Source organism: Drosophila miranda, chromosome 2 (assembly GCF_003369915.1).
Source record: "Drosophila miranda strain MSH22 chromosome 2, D.miranda_PacBio2.1, whole genome shotgun sequence".
NCBI classification, from domain to species: Eukaryota; Metazoa; Arthropoda; class Insecta; order Diptera; family Drosophilidae; genus Drosophila; species Drosophila miranda.
The window spans coordinates 29405256-29423506 of record NC_046675.1 but is presented as its reverse complement, the minus strand read 5'-3'; the positions used below and the strand labels follow the sequence as shown (position 1 = coordinate 29423506).

Below are 18251 nucleotides of genomic sequence, written 5' to 3'. Positions count from 1 at the left end.
TACGTTTTTATAGCCACCCTATCCACAACATTCCAATCCCGCATTAAAAGTAGTTCCCTGCCACCGCCTAATGGTAGAGTAGCCTCTGCGCCGCCAGCAACTGCAACAGCAACTGCAATCCGAGCAGCATCTGCAACAAAATCAACTTTAAATGCTAATCAGCCTCATGCCAATCAATCGCAAACATCACAAGCCAAGACAACCCATGGACCCGGCAGATCCAACAAAATTCTGAAATCATCTGCGGCATCTGCAACATCGGGACAACAGCAGCAGCCACAGCAGAAACAGCAGCAGCAGCAACAGCAACAACAGCAAATGCGTAAGACAGACAAAGATAGATCGAATATTAGTTGCATTGGTTTTGGTAGTACTGTTGGTGCTGGTAGCGGTAGTCAGACGAATAGTGTCAAAAATCAGCAGAACAAACAAAAGCAACAGCAACTACAACAGCAACAACAACAGCAGCAGCAGCAGCAGCAGCAACAAAAGACTGCTGCCCCATCAGACAAAACACAAGCAGCAACATCAACAGCAGCCACGGGCACGGCCACAGTCAGAGAAGGCACATCTCAACCAGTTGTTCAGTCAACAGCTCAATCAGCAACATCCTCGTCTCAAAATCCCATCCGGCCTGCAACCATCAACATCAAACGGCTCACGGTACCAGGTCAGGATAGAAAATTGGCTGAAAGTGAGTAAAGTTTCACCGAAAACTTGAATCTTGAAATCTCTTCAAATAAAAATCCCAAAAAATAAACAAAAAATACATAAATTATATACGGAAAATGCTGTAAAATGACATCTGATGCGCGAAATGTTTGTGTTGCAACTTTTGTAAAACTAAAAAAAAACAACAAAAAAATGAAAAAAACTATCTCAAAAAAGCTATTAATAATTGAGCATTTTACACCTTGGCCAAAACTGTTTGTACACCATTTTATCATTTACCGAATTGGCATCAGAATGGGCTCCACAATTAGATACTGCCCTCCCCCCAATAAATGTTTTATGTTCCGAAGCTCCGAGCCATGTGGAATCATGTGTGTGTTTAGATCGATTGGCATTACAAATTATATAGTAAACATTTTGTAGTTTAGAATTGTGTTGAAAAATGTATTGTAACCTCGTTATTCCACTGGCCCGAAAAAGACAATTTTCGAATACACCCATCACGAAAATCACCATCCAAATTGAATGCAATGAAAATTGCAGTCAAATTACCCAAAATTCTTATCTTGCAAACAATTGTGGTTAAAACCAAAGAGCAAAATGCATTGTTATTAAATGTTAGTTGTTGTTGTCATCAATGTTTGTAAATGTTGTGTATTCCAGCCGTGTTTCTATGTACATATTGAATTAAGATCGTTTTCCTATATAGTACTATGCGTCTCATCATTTGTAGTTTTTCATTGTGTTCTCTATATGGCTATAAATCTCTGTTCTGTGTGTACTACTCCTTGTACTCGTAATCTACTATTCTTTCTTTTTTGTGTATGTATATTGTAATTATAAAGTAGTGAACATACTTGTCTAGACATCCCTTACACATAGTTTGATTTTGAATACCATAATTCTACAGTGAAACACTTGAACACAATACTAGACACAGACACTAGAAGAAAAGAGATATATTTTAGCAGAAAATTTCTTAGAAATGATCTAGAAAAAGTTACAGGATATAGCTGTAGATCTACACCAGATTTTCATCACAAAATTAAATCAAAGTTTATAGATCTTACATTCTACACGATTCTCCAGACAGAAATATAGAATTTCTGATTACAAACGAGTTACAGAAATGGTACATTTAAAGGTTTGTTTGAAATATTATGAAGGGCTATTTTTTATATGAGGTACTACTCTGTCGTTCCCAGCTGTCGTCGATATCGTCGTTGTTGCCTGTCGTCTCTGCCTCTTACATTCATCACCCAACAAACAACAGCCATAAGAAAACATAAAAAACTTTATTTCCTCTCCTAATTTCCCTGCATTTTATAGAACTTCCACGCTTTTAAATGTTGCGTGTCTGTTTGTGAATTTGTGGCATGCCGGTTTTTCATGTTGTGCGCTTTATACAAATCTCAAAAAAAATAAAAGAAAAAAAATAGCAAGAGAATTCTATTATTTTTTTTTGATTAATTTCTACTAACAATTTTGTTGCCTTTTAAGCTTCCGGCTTAATATACCTAAGTTCTCCTAAGTTCCCTTAACATTTTTCGTTTGATCTATGATATATCATTTTCGATTTTTTGTTACAACTACTAACCAGTAAAAACTCAATCACAAAGTTTGCTTAACAATAAAAAGAAGATATTTATGAAGTTCTACAGCTGCGACAGCATATACGATATAAAGATATAACTCAAACATAAAAAATGCGCCTATAATCAAGTTATTTTCATAGTTTCAATCGTTCCACACAATGAATTCAAAGCCAAAATTGATATATCTCTTTGGATATTTTGCAAAAACCAACAGACGATGGCGAGGATGGTCGTGAGACTGCCATTTCCATTTCCAGCTGCAGCCCACAGCCGCCAGTGGTCCCCGAGGTTCCCGAGGAACCTCTGGTGAAGTCACCGCCAGAACCCACTCGGGTGAAGTCCCCGGAGCAGATTATTATGCGTTCGCCCGATCCAGTGAACTGGACCGTGCCCCTGGATACGGGCAAGACCTTTACGGTTACCCAGAATGTCAAAGATGGTAGAGTATACATGTCTTTACGTGCGGAATATCTTTTGAAATCGGTTTACTTTCAGGGGAGAACTATAGCCGACCTCAGAGCGAGATAAAAGCATCGACACCGGTGGAGAAACCACCACCGCCACCACAATCGGCACCGCCACAACTAACCGAACAGGCTAAAATGGACGGTAAGCCATTAAGCACGCTTCAATAAAAAACGCAAAAACTTCCATACCAAAAGTATCAGCAAAACTAAAAAAAAAAAAACGAAGTCAACCAACAAAAAATACCATAAAAACCAAACCAAGTCGAATCGCTTTTACAAATATTTATATATTAACTCGTATTTATATATGTATCTGTATATGTATATGTATGTATCGCTACTCACAAAACCATCATCAAAATACCAAAATCGAAATCATCGTTAGCCAAACGTTCAACTTCTTCAAAACCCAAAACAAAACTATAAAAAAAAAAAAACACCAGCAAAAGTCAAGCCAAAATCTCTCAATAAGCGTAAATATAATGCAAAGTTCCGCCTTTCTGTAAACCCCTAAAAAACATTAAAAAGTGCAAGCCAATCACATAGCGTATCGAAAAATAAACGTAGATCCTTGCGTAACATAAACACTATTTCCAAAACTATCTCCCCCCCTATCCAAACCTCTCAAACCACTGCCATCCTCATAGCCTGGAAGTCGTCCAGTCCCACGACCAGTGGAGGTGCTGTCTATGGCAAGACCCTGACGCCCCATGCGGCCCCAGGTGGAGCTGTGCGCCAGCAGCAGCAGCCGGTGGATCAGCCGCAGGATCAGGTCCTGTCATCGTCCTCGTCAACGGGCACTGGATCGACGGCTCGCACCACAGCGGCCGAGGTCCTGGAGAAGGCACGCGACCGTTTCGATCGATTCTGGGGCACCAGCGCCAGCAAGGAGGAGAGTGTCTAGGCGACAGCAGACACTCGCATGAAAAGCATGAAAGTGCAAGCAATTATAATACGTATTACAGCCTACAAACAAAAATGACATTATGCAATACCTAAACATATATGAAAAATACTCTCTTTAATACCTATGCTATGCGAAATCCCCACTTTGACTATGCTTGAACATTTTGATTTCATAGCAATATCATGAATCTGCATGAACACCTACTAAAATTATTTTCTACAAAAGACTTTCACTGCCTTTCCCCACAAAAAACAATAAAAAAAACATCATACTGTTGTTTTGCATTGAAAACCCCAAGAGAACTTTGCAATATTTCGAAATCATCATGCAATCATAAAAATAAATATATAAAATGGGACAAACATCACCGCAAAGACCCGTCCAAAAAGTGAATACGAAATATATCTCACATTTTTGTAACTTTCATTAATCGAGCAAAAACCAAGCCGTATATTTGGGTAATGCATAAAAGGTGATCTACGCTGATCCGTCAAAAACCAAAATAAAAAGTTGATAATAGATTTTGCACATGAAATACAAAACCAAAACAAATGAAAGATGATATTAACAATAATTTAAGAAACATTTTTGGCTAAAAGAAAAAAGAAATGGCAAATGATGGTTAGAAAAACGAAGAAAACACTCACACGGGAAACATACTGAAATACCACAAACACAATGAAAACTGAAATGAAGGATGCGATGAGGGACAATGCTTTGGAAAGCTGTGAAACTAGTTTGAGACATACGTACATTTCTTATATAACTATAACTATATGTATGTCTGAATAGTCGACAAATATGAAAGATAGATATTCAGATTTTGATTAAAAGTTTAGCGCTAATTGATTGAAAACAAATGCTTCCCAAAGGGCCATAGCTTTGAGAAATGCTGATTGATGATTGATGTATGGGAATTTTGTTAGATTTCGTTTCCTCATGTGTATCTGCCAGACATCACTTTCCTTCGCGAAACTGGAAATGCTTAAATGTTATACATCTAAAAGAAAAACCAAAAAGGAAACCAGAAAGGTATACCCTGTACGCTGAAGTTAAAATTTCATTACCCATAAGTTGTGTGATTAACTTCAGTATTGAGCTTAATTGTTGCTTGTCTATATATTTTTTAATACAAAAAATATAGTAATAAAAACCAAAATCACAAAAAAAATGAAGTAGGAGATGGTTGAGAAAGACAGTTCAATGGTATTTATTAAACAGTTGAATATTTGTATATGTTTTTCATGAATGGACCTGTTTGTTAGTTGAAAATGATGAGTTGATTACAGAAACCCTATGAATAGTAACAAGATATTACAAGTGTCCCCACACCGCAGAGCAGAAATGTATTTGTTTATTAATTCTCATTCGATTTGAATAAATCCAAAATGCATTAGTTAGAGACAAAAGATTAAGAAAACTTATGACACTCTCTGGCAATCTTCGATAAATCCAAAAGAACCCAAACAAAAAGACAGGAACATGCACACACAAAAACTGAATTATACTTCCAGTTGCAGTTGGATATAAAAAACAAGTAGAACACTTGACACTCATTTAGTTTTAAACTATCGTATTTAACAAATTTTAGGCAACTTTAATATGAATCTACTTAAGAACAAACTTGATATGCATTCTAGCTTGTTTACCAAGGAAATGAAATGAGAAATAATAAAACACAAAAACTTCAACAAAGTATACCCACTACAAAATCAATACCAAAGGCGCACCACAAAAAAGGCTTCTTCAAAAACCAATATACATTTTTAGAACTACTTATATGAGGGTCACAAATAAGTCTATTTCCGTTTGAGACATTCCAAAATGAGAACTATATTTGACTTTCACGCCTCAATGCGCCTCAAATTTTAAATAAAAAACAAAACAAAGACCCATTATATAAAATTAATAAAAAATGCAAAACCGATTGATGATTTTTTCTGAAATTGTCATAAAAGAAAGGCACACCAAATAGCCTTGATAGAAATGCTAAATAACACGATATAATATAATTATATATGTACTTGGACGAAGAAGTAACAGAATCATATAATAGAAAACATATATAATAAAAGAAAAGCAAAAACCAAACCAAAAGAAAAGAAGTGATGGTAAAACTGATTATAAAAATTGTATGAATCAAATAAATGAAAAATCCATATAAACGTTGTACAAAATGCTTTTTTAAATGGGGAAAAAAATAATTAGACTATAGTTCCAGTTCCAGCGCCTTTATCAGATAGGATGAGAGGCCTTTAGTAACAGTTGTAGAGAACTACATATATCAAGGAATTTGAATTTGTATTCATACTTATCCTCAAGGCTGCTCCCACTCTAGAATAAAACAACTAAATTTTTGTTGTGTTTTGTTTTTATTATTGCTGGTATTAAGTTTTTCTTCAAGAAAATGTTCTCTATTATAATTGCTGTATTATTGTGGGTAGTAGTTATTCGTATTTATCTGCTATATGGCTTTGCTTTTAACTTTACAATATCATCGGTGTTTTTCTGGTTTTATCTGGGACTGTAAGTATTTTTGCAGACAGACAGCTTTATATATTAGCTGAAAGGTTTTTTTCGGTTTTCGGGTTTTTTAAATTTGAATTTCCATTAATTAATTAGACACTTTGTTAAACACTTATTGCTGGTAAATGGTTTTCATAGGCATTACCTAATTTAACTGATTGTAGACGAACTATAAGACTTTGGGTTCAGTTATTATTGCACTTTATGAATTATTATAATTATATTACGTTTTTTATGTTTTAATATTAGATTTTTTGGTTTGGTACAGGAATATAGAAAGCTGTTATCACAGTATTTTGAAAGTAAAATAAGGAGAAATGATTAGAGTTTGATAATGGGTCTAACTTAAAAATTTTTGTATTCGGAAAATACTAATAGCCGATCAGATATATGTATATACTTTAGAATATATAAATTATAACTATTTTCAATTGTATTATGATTGCATTTAATTTTGTTTTTAAGTTTCTTAAAGTTTGCTCGAAAATACATGTGTCGAAAAAATGTTTTAAATGTGTTTTTCGTTAGTTTCTTACTCGTTTATTTTTGTTTTTAATTTTAGTTTTAGTTGTTTTTCGTATTATATCAAGGGTTTGTTTTATTATAGTTCCTGATTTTAATCTTAATTTAGGGTTTGAAGTTGATTTATAATTTATTTAGATTAATCGTAAGCGTAAATAGTTTCACAAATATGTGTCAGAATATTTAAAAATCATGGGCATTGCTAGTGGTGCATTTTGGGGACAGAAGAAATAGTACAAGGATTGTTTTTTGGGACTACAACAAATCAATCGAGTTGGTCTGGGCTCATTTATACTTATATATCAAAAAATATAATATTATAGACGTCGCTCAAGTGATTTGTTATATATACACTATCTTTGCGGAAGGATGTTGGGGGTGTGCCACTTCAAAAACTCACTCAATGGGAGGCATTTGAGCAAGCATTTGAAGAGCACTTACAGGGGGGTCATGTAGATCTGTGGACTACCTAAAACCTACTCATTATGCAGCTATATATGTATATGTAGTATATTTTGGGAAGAGAAATTGTTCAACGTAATGGTTCAAATCGAAAAGGGAGCTGACTTATCAAAATATTTAGCACAATTTTGTTCTTAACAATTAAACGTTTCATTTTGTTTGATAAAAGTTGTGTCGGTTTCTTTAGTTTCACTTAAAATTAAACAATTAAAAGATATACCAAAAAGGTTTTTTCGAACACCCAATTCCGTGTTCCCAATGCTAGCTAAATTTCTATATATAGAAATATATTCTGTATATAGTACCAAAAATGAATTTGTTCTTAAGGGGGGTTTTCCCTGGCATCCGGCACCAGGGAATGTGACCCCGCCCAGGGGAGGGTTCTTACCTAAACTTATGCTTGAAAAAACGTTGCTGGACTTAACAACTAAATTCATTTAAATAAAAAAAGTTAGAGTTGCTTTCGGTTACCACAAAAAATGACACTTTTAACAGACTTTTCTTTGTTGCAGCTTCTACGAGAGTAATGCTTCTCGTATATGCCCATAAGGTTAGCATCAGTAGGGGGTAAACATTTAAATTTAGTTTCCAATAACTATATATAAGTACAAGTATATTTAATATAACGTTGAGATTGGTTTTTGTTTTGTTTTGGGGGTTTCTTTTGAAATGCATATCATTGGATTTTGCATTTGTAAAATTTAAATTGCTTTTAAATTTAGAATCATATTTGTGTTTTAGGCATAAGGTTAGATGATTATCTGGGGATTATTTTGATGAGGTTTATTTTGGATTTTGTTCAAAAGGTAAGTGTTAGGATTAACTGCGGGCTAACTGCTATTTTGATTAGGTTTAGGTTTTTGGGGCTGAATTGCTAAACACTTAAAAGCTAAATGTTTGGTTGTTGTTGAATACTTGCATGTGCCACTACGTTTAAATTCGTTAAACTGTCAATTACTTTTTGAGTAATCCTTGAATTTGACATAAGTACACATAAAACATCAAAATTACTTCAGTTTTTGTTTTCCTTCCGGGGGTATCTTACAATTCTAAGAGCAGAAATTTGTTTACAAAACTTCTCAGCTATGCCTAAACATATATAAGAATATCGGTAAACTGTATCGTTTATGTTTACGTTTATCGTTTTTCTTATCGTTATCGTCGTGTTCTTTCGTTTATCGCTCTGGTTCCCGCATACCCATGACATTAGCTATGCTAGCCTAAAAATTAGTGATTGTTGTATGCATTGGTTGTCCCCTCTAAAAAAAATAGCAATCCCATCCACTCTCTGAACTCTCCCTGTACACTCTCTATACACTCTCATCTACATATATCCATATACATATCTCATATCTCTTCCAACTCTAAGAGCACGTTTCGAAGACTGATTTTCTTTGTACTAGCCGGTTGTAGACCTTCACTACTCGTATCCTTAATTCTCTTAACAACAGGAACCATTCGTTATACATAATGCAATTTTTAATTCTCACTGAGATCCTTGATGGCCTGGAGAATGCGCTTGACATGACCCACTTTGACCACCCCTAGATCCTTGAGATCACGACGACCCAGAGTGAGGAGCTCCTTGCCGCGAATGTCGTTCTTCAGGAAGCTATCCACATACTCGGATAGTTGCATAGTCTCCAACCAGGTGACCACCTCGTTGACACTCCAGTTGTTGGCTGCCTCGCGGGTGTTGTTGATGGGTACCTTGAACTGTTGCTGTCCAGCGGTGGATCCAGAGCGTAGGCGTACCCAGAAGGGTCTGGACTTGCGACGACCATCGGGCTGGATGACAAGAAATGAAAGATTACAATTGTGGGTATAATCGAATGAATTTCTGTCAAAATTCACCTCTTCATTGGGCGCCAGAACATTAAAGTATGCCCGTAGCTTGCCATCTATACATTTCTGCACCGAGCACTTCTTCAACTCCATCTCCATGTTGGCCAGAGCTGCACTCAGCTTCGTCTCCAGGTCTTCTCTGAGGATGAGACTATGTCCACGATCCCGGAGCAAGGTACAAGCATCGTCGTACAGCTGACGCGAAGAATCAATCACCTCCACCAATTTAGTGCGAAGAGACGGACCTTCGAGGAGTTTCCCCTGAGGATGAATGCTCTCCAAAGCCTCACTGGCACGACAGGCCACGCAGTAGAGATCATGTTGGAGTGCGGGATGGGAGATGATCAAGAACTTGACCCATTTGACCAGAGAGCTAACAGCCTCGATGAAATTGAGGAGGACATAGCACTCCCGCTCGGAGATCACCTCATCCGTGGAGACTGCGTGCTCTGAAGCGGTGGAGGAGGCATCCCTCTGTATTGAAATGCTGTGCTGACGCTGCTTTTCCTGCCAGCTCTTGAGGGAGAGCTCCAGACTCCGATTGCGACAGAGCATTTGTACCCGATTCTTGTGCAGGATGCGGATCATGCCGGGTGGCTGTAGCCACGCCTCGCCGTCCACTTGAATGGGTATCTCCTCGTCGCCCAGTATGTTGATCTGTACACTTTGGCACTGGGCAATGCGATGGTGCTGCAGATTGATCAGCCGAGAGGCGGCCATTTGCACCGACCCAAAGACAGCGACAACCTCGAGCACACGATCATCAAAACTGGGGCTCAGGAAGATGTCGTCCTTCTTGGTGTTGCCCCAGAAATTTGTGCCACCCATGAAGCTGGGAATGTTCAATATAACAATACCCTGCAGCTCTGGCAGGGGAATCCTTTGTCCATCGCACTCCAGCTGCACTCGTTGCTCGAGATTCTTGCAGGTCTTCTGGAGCAGCTGCTTGGAGCCAAGGACCCCGTACCACATGTAATTACGAGCACGGGAACGGCACTTCTCTGGATGCTCCTCGCGCTTATTGTGGAAATCCAGTGAGATCTTGGCATCGATACCAATTCCAAAGTAGTTGTTCATTACGCACTTCTCATGGTAGCCGGCCAGGAGCGTCTCATCCGGATCCATCAATGGGCTGACTGCGGCACACAAAGTATCGGCATTGGCCAGGAGACACTTGGAGATGAAGCCACCCCCATTAGCGAGATCTAAAGAAGAGTAAACAAATTAAGAACCTATGCTTTCGGGACAGATAGGCAGGCTATCCTTACTTGGCCAATTGGGTAGTCGAACCAATGGATTGATGATGGGCAACTTTCGGGTTGTCTCCTCTGTGGGAGTCTTCTCTTTGTCCTTCCCTGCTTTGTCGTCCTTATCACCAGCTGCAAAGTGATCGAAGCCGAATAGCGTTGAGCCCATGAACAGACTCGATTTGGAGCCCTTAAGGGTCTGTAGATTGGGAAGAGCTTCGTTCGGCTGCAAGAGAGAGGCATTGATTACATGGGGGACTCACTGCAGAGCGAAGTATCGAGTACGTGTCAAGGAGCAACTGGAAAGTCAGCACTAACTACGATACAAAGAAACATGTGGATGTGATCGAGTGTGGAAACTCTGAGTGGTGGTTGTGGTTGTGATTGGTGGGTGAGTGTGCCAGTGTTGTGTGACTTGCAATTACTGTTCGCAGGGTTGTTGGTAAGTACTTTTTGAGAGAGAGAGGAGAGCGACAGAGAGTGAGTAACAGAGACAGAGGACAGAGCGTTTAACAGGACATAGCGCACTACTTGAAAGAAATAAATTAATCATAAAGTTAAACAAAATCATAGCTGTAGGTTGAATAGATAGCGGGTAAGCAGAAGCTACATGTTTTGTCGGTTTGTTTGTTTCTTAGTGTTGGTTACTTTTTGGTTACTTTGCAACACTACTCAAAAGCGAAACTGACGCAGGTGATGAGGAAACTGGAACGGAACTGGAACTGGAACAGACGCTTTGTACAGAGGATTTTCACATTTTTCGATCACCCTTTACAAAAAATAAAATCACAGAAAGTTAGTTAAGCTTTGATACACGGACAATTTGTACATTTTAAAGCTTTTTTGTAAAGGGCTTTAACAACTCGGTCACACCGAAGTTTTTGTCATTCAATTTGTTTTATGGATCGGTATGTTTGCGGCAATTGCTGGGGGATTTAAACATCGAACGAACGAAGGAACGCAGAAACGATTGGGGATCAAATTTTGAAGATCCCTTTCCCCGGATGTGGGACCGGCTTACCAGAGGTATGAGCGGCCTGATAAGCGCCAGAGTGGCCAGGCGAATATCTGGTTCGGCGACCACAAAGAACCGAACTCTGAACAATCCATAGCCCCGTTTCGTGGCAACCTTTTGGTTTTTCTTCTAAGAAAATGCATTTAGTATGATGTAGCTTTTAAAATTGTTCGTGTTTATGCATATAGTACATTATGTGGACTGTGTGTGTGGTTCGAAGGTTAAGTATATTCAAATCATAAGTTTATATAGTTTTGACATAATTTTGAAATACGTACCAATTGTTTTTTGTGCTTTTTTGTATAACATATACATGGATGTTTTTTTCGGTTCTGATTTGGTTGTGGTTCATAATTTTACGAGGAACTTAAACGTGGTAACGGTGGCTAAATCAGAAGTAATGTGGCAAATCATACTAAAAGGTGTTTAAATATTGATTTTGTGCGATTAAAATGGAAACGAAATCAGTTATTTCGTCTGAGTTATGACCCTGGAATATAGCATGAGTTTTTCTAACGTGTAGATCTTCTTGGCATCTTTTTAAAGTTCTTTTCGACTACGCATATGAATGCATTACTTTTCATAAAATCTTCCTTTCAGTCGCACAAAACTTGTAAAACAACCTCAAAACCAAAACAAAACTCGTGTAAAATCTAAACTAAAAACCTGTTGTGATGATGGATCATTGAATTTGAGGTCCAGCAGATATAATCACAGAAATCTCTCTTGTGGCTGGTGGGGTGGTGGCGTTTACTTATAAGTACAATTACCTACAGTCGCTGTTGTTGTTGTTGTTGTTTTAGTGTGTGGCTGTATGAGAACTGCACTCTGCACTTGACACCAATTGCTCTCGCCTGACACAACCATCGATTCACATACTTCAAAACTTGTTTTGCTTTGCCGCGCTTTGCCGACGATGCAGTGCCAATGTAAGTCAAATATGTGGGGTATTTTGCGGGGGTCGAGGTCGAGGATGGGGACAATGGGCGGGAGACTTACCTTGAAGAGGCTGCCACAGCTTATCCTGCGACTGGCCGCTGGAGAGCTGCTGAGGAAGCGCGCATGCTCCGGATCCAATGTCAATTGATTGGGATTAAATCCGGAGTGACGGCGATCTTTGTCCTTGTCGAATTCACGGACAGCCAGGCTGCTGGGCGCATGACTTGAATGCCGACGGATCTCCGAGGCATTCATGGCGCGAACGCCTAGCAGGCTAGTGCAGGCCATGGCCATGCCACCGCCACTGCCACCGGTAGAGGTGGCAGACAGCGCAGCAACGGCAACGGGCTTGATGCAGTCGCCGCGCAACGGTGTCGGCGGTCTGACAACAACACTTATCTGTGGATAGTTGGGATTTACATCATCAAAGGATTCTTTCTTACACGACTCATCAAAAGTAATGCGCTTTACATCTTGTCCATGGCCCGATTTCTTCGTGGGCGATGTCGATTTCATGTTGCTGGTCAAATTGCGCACAGCTGTCGAGTCAACATCGTGTATTTCTATTTTAATCGCCGTTTGTGTGGACAATTCATCCTCGCTCGAAGGCATTGCCACACGGGGCACATTCGTTGGCGTTTGCACGCTTGCAATATCGTCGGTGTCTTCTTTATCGTTGGCTGGATCGTTGCCTTCGTTGCTCCGTTGCATTAGCATTAGCTGCTGTTGATTGGAGGATTGTTCATTGGTTGTAGTTGGTTTCGGTTTTTTCAGTGAAGTGTGCTTTTTGGGACGCTTTTGTTCATTGAGAGAGTAGTAGAGTAGTCGATCGAGGATAGTAGCACAGGAGGCACAGGATTTATATGTTGGTGGTGGTGGTTTTGCAGGATTGTTTAGAGTTTGATTTGAGGCAAGTTTCGTTTCGAATACACACGAACAAAAAGAAAAAGTTTTGAAGAAAAAAGAAGCAAACGGAGAGCAACAAAGATTTTACCATAAGTAGCCATGTCTGAGTACTTCCGATAACACCATATAATAGCTCTATATATATGTATACTCCTTATACTACATACAAATGCACGCTAAGTTTTCAAACCCCCAGCTAAGATCTAAGACATACCTTGAAGCTCTGACGCGCTATATCGTTACCTTCCACGAACTGCGCCAAACTGCAGTAGCGCGGCGGTTCCTTCATTTTCTGATCATCGCATCGATTGTCTATCTCAAACACAATGTTCTCGAAACCAAACTGTTGTGGATTATCATCGCTATCCATCCGGGCGAGCCTGGCCATCCTGGGCGGCGATGAGTTGCGCCTCCTGGGATGCGGTTGAGTGTGGGTCAAAGCACTCAGCGACTTCTTGCGTGGCGGCTTCGGGGGACCCACATGCTCCGAGCAAAGGGTGGTGGTGTCATCGGTTATGGTGTCCTGCAGGGCATAGGTTATATCGTGGCCCAGCACGGAGCTGATGTCATCCATAATACTCTCGCCAGGCATGGCCTCTGTTTCATCGCTGGTCTCGGGCGAATCGATGTGCGTAAAGTTGCTGGCATCGAGATTCTGTTAGGGGAATCCCAATGGAAGTTGAAAACATGTCTCCTCCATAAATCCATTTATCTTTTACCTGTATAATGTCGCCCAAAGTCTGGCCAGCATCTTGCTTGTCGAATATCTCCGAGGCTACGCTGCATTCCTCATTGCTAATGGCCGAAAGCACGTCGCTGGCCTCGCCCGCCATCTCATCAGAAGATGATTGATCCTAGAAAACAGTTAAGGATAATCAAGAATGAATATCAATTGAATGATTCGAGATGGCATTCCTCTGGAAGATGGCAAACGTACAGTGGTGGTTTGTGCGGTATCGGTGTCAATGATTGTTAAACTTGCGCTTGAGTATACATTTTGTGAGTTGGGGGTTACGACAATGCCGGGTACCTGCAGATTACAAGTGTGTACCAATGTCTGCTTTTCGGTGAGCATGTTGTCCTCCTTTTCCACATCTAAAATACTGCTCTCCTGACTCAAGAGCCTCTCCTTTTCCTTATCTTTGGCGTTGTCCATCTCCCGGGTCATGTAATAGGTGCGTTCAAATACCTCCACGGGTCGATAGTTGGACAAGGGATCCACCAGAGGCTCGCCTGTCAATATCGGGACTCTCAAAAAGTCCACTTTGCGATCGGTGGGCGTGTTGTCGCCTCCATCGCTGCTGGGCGATAGACGATTGCCAGCATCGTCAATGTTGGCCCCGCCACTGAGCGACATGCGGCCCATGCGATAGACTGTCTCCCCATTGGCCCCCTCCTCTATCTCTTGGATAACATCGACCCCTGAGCTCCTTCGACTGTCCGCGAATTGCCGTGGAGCTGGCAGATTGATGCTGTTGAAGAAGCTCTCATCCACCGAATCACGGCGGGTGTCCGGCAGCGGAGAGATGCAGGTCAGGCGAGAGGTCTCCATCGTGGGGGATATAATATTGATGGGAGGTATTATGGGCAATGGGGAGCCACACGGAGTGGAGTCGCCAGATGTATTAGTTGGCAATTTGAGGGACTCAAAGGGCGTGATCGAGAGCTTTCGCTGATAGCGTTTGGGTCTGCCTGGCTCTGAATGCTCCACCACATTGTAGATGGCTCGCTTCACGCTATTTGCTCGGCATTGGAGGGCCTCCTTTTCGCTGGATCGCAATGAGCGACTGTTTCGACGTTCCTTGGAGTTGATTTGATCTTTTTCGGTCTTTTCGATTGATATGTTTGGGTTGCTTGAGAGGTTAAATTCGAGAAGTAGAGAAGCAAGTTAGAAGAAACCGATTAAAATGGACTTACAGTAAGGATGGATTGGCTCCCGGAGTAGACGGAATACTTCGCGCTATAAGACTCCTGATGGTGGCTATCAAATCATCACCATTGTGGGCACCCATCTCCTCCTCCTGCAGAGCATCCAGTAGCATATTCAACTTTTGCTTCAGGATATCGCACTTGACGCTCAGCTGTTCGTCCTCCTTGTGATGCTCTGAGATGCGACCCACCAGATCGTCGACGGTGTCGCAAAGGTTCCGGGTCGAAGTGATCAGCGTCTGGGTATCATTCGTCTCCACAATGAAGCGCAGATGGTGGTTCGCAGAGGTCACCATCCCGGTGAGCATGGCCTCCTGTTCCGTGGTGATCGACATCTTGGGTATCTTTGGGACTGCAATAGCCTTTTCAAACACCATGATGCTCCAGCGATCCAGCATTTTGGTGCTGGCAGATTCATAGCGTTCCAGAATCTGCGGCAAGTGGGTGTCATCATCGCAGCTGGAGCCCCAGCCCAAAACTCTGGCCAGATCGTTGCCAGTTCCCAAGGGCATCACAGCCACCTGACATTGTTTCTACAGAGAACAGTTTAAGGATACAATTATGGTGAGGATAGGATTTTGTTTCGTTTGAAGACTCACATGCATGTTAAAACGATCGATTTCGCTTAGGACCCATCCCACGGAACCATCGCCCGAGCAGACCAGAATGCGAAACATCTCAAAGTGTCGAAAGAGTCGCAATCCGAGACTCGGGCCCGTTGAGATCAGATCAAAGACCTGGGCTGGATTCAGGAGCTGCTTGAAGCGTCGCAGGAACTTCACGCCCTGATTATCGCCGGACTTGGAGTTGACAAAGACTAGGAGGGGCGAGAAGTTGCCCCTGGGGCTGGCCACATCCCAGGCATCATCGGTGCTGATCGAATGCACACTGGTCGGCGGGACCACGGATAGCTTGGCCGGTCCAATGGGACAGGCCACCGCCATCTGTGGTCGACAGGCCACATGGCATGTGGCCCGGCACCAGAGGCACCTCCAATCCTGCAGTCGCAACACAGAGCCGCATGTCTTCTTGCACACGGCACACACTGCGGACACTGGCAGATTCCCCTCCATCCACTGATGCGGCATAATAATGCCATCCGCCTGCTCAATGATGTCCTTTCCCACACTCGCCAGCGTTGTCCACTTGCAATTCGCAATGGATTTAGCCGCACATCGCTTGTGCACCTTGCACTTGCACACCTCACAGCTGAGGCCGTGGGATGTGACTCCGGAGAGCGCATCCCTGCAGACATTGCAGTAGGTGGGTCGCGCATGCGAGGTGGCATACCAGTGATGGTGATTCGACAGAATGTCATGCTGTTCGATGAGAAAGCTGTCGCCACGCGGACGCTGCGGGGCCGTGGCCGTCTTCAGGGAGCCCAGCCAGTCCTCCATTTCGCGTCTGGATTCGGCGCAAAGCACCAGAGAGCGAGTGGGTGTGATTATCTGCAAGAGAACATGGTATTAGAGAATATGACGGGAAATGACAGTAGAAAAGAATCGACTAGAGACGGTTCAGAGGAACCAAGCGGAAGACTTCAACTTAAGATGGGATTAAGATGCAAAGCAAAAGGCTGTAGTAAGGAATGCTTCAAGAGCTGAAACATGAGAGAGGAATAAAGAAAGTAGTGGATGCCCTTTGAAATTTCCTCTTAATGAGATAAAGATGAAACCCAAAAATGTGTCGTGTGGACTCCTTGGGATAGTCCTCTCTTTCTGGCAGTAACCTCAAATATGTAACAACACTAATTTGGACTTAGCCCACAGCTGAAACTGAATTACATACCGTTCTCGTACTCGTAATGTACGTAAACCATACCTCACATGGGGGATACTTTGGAGGGGGACAGCTTATTAGTTGTGTAATCAAATGAGGGTTTATTAGTGTAGACGGAGGCATCATTAATATGCTAATGCTGTATTCCTGCTAAAGGATAATGCGCAGACAGCTGAGTGCCAGAGACATACATAAGCGAATTCCAGTGCCAAGCCCCTAAGTAGGACAAGTCGCTGTATAAGCCCGTTGAAGTGTCCATAACATAACCATAGCCCCACCCGCCCCAACACAAAACACAAGAGTAGCAAGCATAATTAATATATCCAACCTTCGACCTTCAGAGGGGGGAACTGCCGTGAGTTACCTCAGCGGATTATGATGGGGTTGTTCTCTGCCCTGAATTTATGACGCACATGTCCTTCGGATGGTCATATCCTTGCATACCATCCACAACAGCGATATTTTCATTATTTTTCTGCGTTTTTCCCCCTGGTTTTTGTTGTTGCATATTTATAGCATTTGCGGTCAAGTTTGTTGGATAACAAGGTATTTTATTCACTTAATGGACTGCCGGTCTCCTGTCTAGACACGGTTAACTTATGACTGTGTTTTTCAACACCCATTAATTTCAGTTTTAATTAGATTTCGTAATTAAGTTTTCTCTTCTGTTGTTTTTTTGAAACAGGGAAAAAGGTATTCAACATTTACAGGATGTGATCTCTGGAGCGACACACCACACATTCCAAGGCACCACAGGCGCCATTCACAGTGCCAAATGCAGTTGACTTAACCAAGAGCTATGACAATGACCGGTTGACATGCCAATGTCAGGAGCTGTGACACGACAACCGACGACCTCACTGAGTTGAGAGTGGTTCCAAGTGGGAAACAGAGAGAGAGAGTGAGAGAGAAAGAGAGTGAGCGAGTGCAATTGGCCCACCTTCATGTCATAAACCGCACAATGTCGGTCTCTGTTGTGACAGCAAAGTGAGCTCTCCGGGCCAATCGACTTGGGGGCCAAAGTGGCGACAAGACTTGGCCACAAGCCAGAACCAGAACCATCGAGCCGGATTTAGCTCTATATAGCTTTAAGGCTTTCATATTTGCATCAATAAATCATGCTTGTGCCCCCCGAAGGAAAGCCAGAATCAGAAGACGATGCCCCAACCTCCTTCCTCCTCAAGTCGGAACGTAACCGCAACGCTAATTACATTTTAAACGTATTAATTACAAACCGACTCTGCCTCTGAGTTGAGGCTTTTGGGGCCCCTGCATTCGCCATCCATAGCTCCTGGAATTTGCAATCAAAAGTGGTCTGGCACGGTTGGATGGGTCCTGTTGCCACCGCCCGGGCGCGCCCGCCTGCTTGCATATTCAATGTTGCAATTAATGTGCAACCACAGCCGCAACGCCACCACCCATCGAACCTCATGGCCTGAC

General features: G+C 41.8%; 2 protein-coding genes across 20 annotated transcripts in view; one reads left to right on the top strand and one right to left on the bottom strand.

Annotated features, from left to right (window-relative positions):
- The window catches only part of LOC108155825 (formin-J), a 29800-nt gene extending 24686 nt beyond the window's left edge, over nucleotides 1–5114 (top strand). For 7 of the 12 annotated variants that reach the window (XM_017286922.2, XM_017286921.2, XM_033389923.1 and 4 more), the window contains 4 exons: nucleotides 14–694; nucleotides 2482–2706; nucleotides 2763–2876; nucleotides 3382–5114. In XM_017286922.2, coding sequence (XP_017142411.1) covers nucleotides 14–694; nucleotides 2482–2706; nucleotides 2763–2876; nucleotides 3382–3638 — 1277 coding nt within the window. In that variant the 3' untranslated portion in view covers nucleotides 3639–5114. Of the gene's footprint in view, nucleotides 1–13; nucleotides 695–2481; nucleotides 2707–2762; nucleotides 3183–3381 lie in introns of those variants that run through there. The other 5 variants (XM_017286927.2, XM_017286928.2, XM_017286929.2 and 2 more) reach the window with 3 other exon arrangements.
- Nucleotides 5115–6735: 1621 nt separating this feature from the next.
- The window catches only part of LOC108157385 (diacylglycerol kinase eta), a 41206-nt gene continuing 29690 nt past the window's right edge, over nucleotides 6736–18251 (bottom strand). For 2 of the 8 annotated variants that reach the window (XM_017289416.2, XM_017289420.2), the window contains 9 exons: nucleotides 15632–16480; nucleotides 15021–15565; nucleotides 14041–14956; nucleotides 13823–13957; nucleotides 13318–13758; nucleotides 12258–12992; nucleotides 10265–10469; nucleotides 9006–10201; nucleotides 6736–8939 (listed from right to left, as the gene is read on the bottom strand). In XM_017289416.2, the coding sequence (XP_017144905.1) occupies nucleotides 8631–8939; nucleotides 9006–10201; nucleotides 10265–10469; nucleotides 12258–12992; nucleotides 13318–13758; nucleotides 13823–13957; nucleotides 14041–14956; nucleotides 15021–15565; nucleotides 15632–16480 (5331 nt within the window). In that variant the 3' untranslated portion in view covers nucleotides 6736–8630. Of the gene's footprint in view, nucleotides 8940–9005; nucleotides 10202–10264; nucleotides 10470–11264; nucleotides 11388–12257; nucleotides 12993–13317; nucleotides 13759–13822; nucleotides 13958–14040; nucleotides 14957–15020; nucleotides 15566–15631; nucleotides 16481–18251 lie in introns of all 8 variants that reach the window. The other 6 variants (XM_017289422.2, XM_017289418.2, XM_017289419.2 and 3 more) reach the window with 6 other exon arrangements.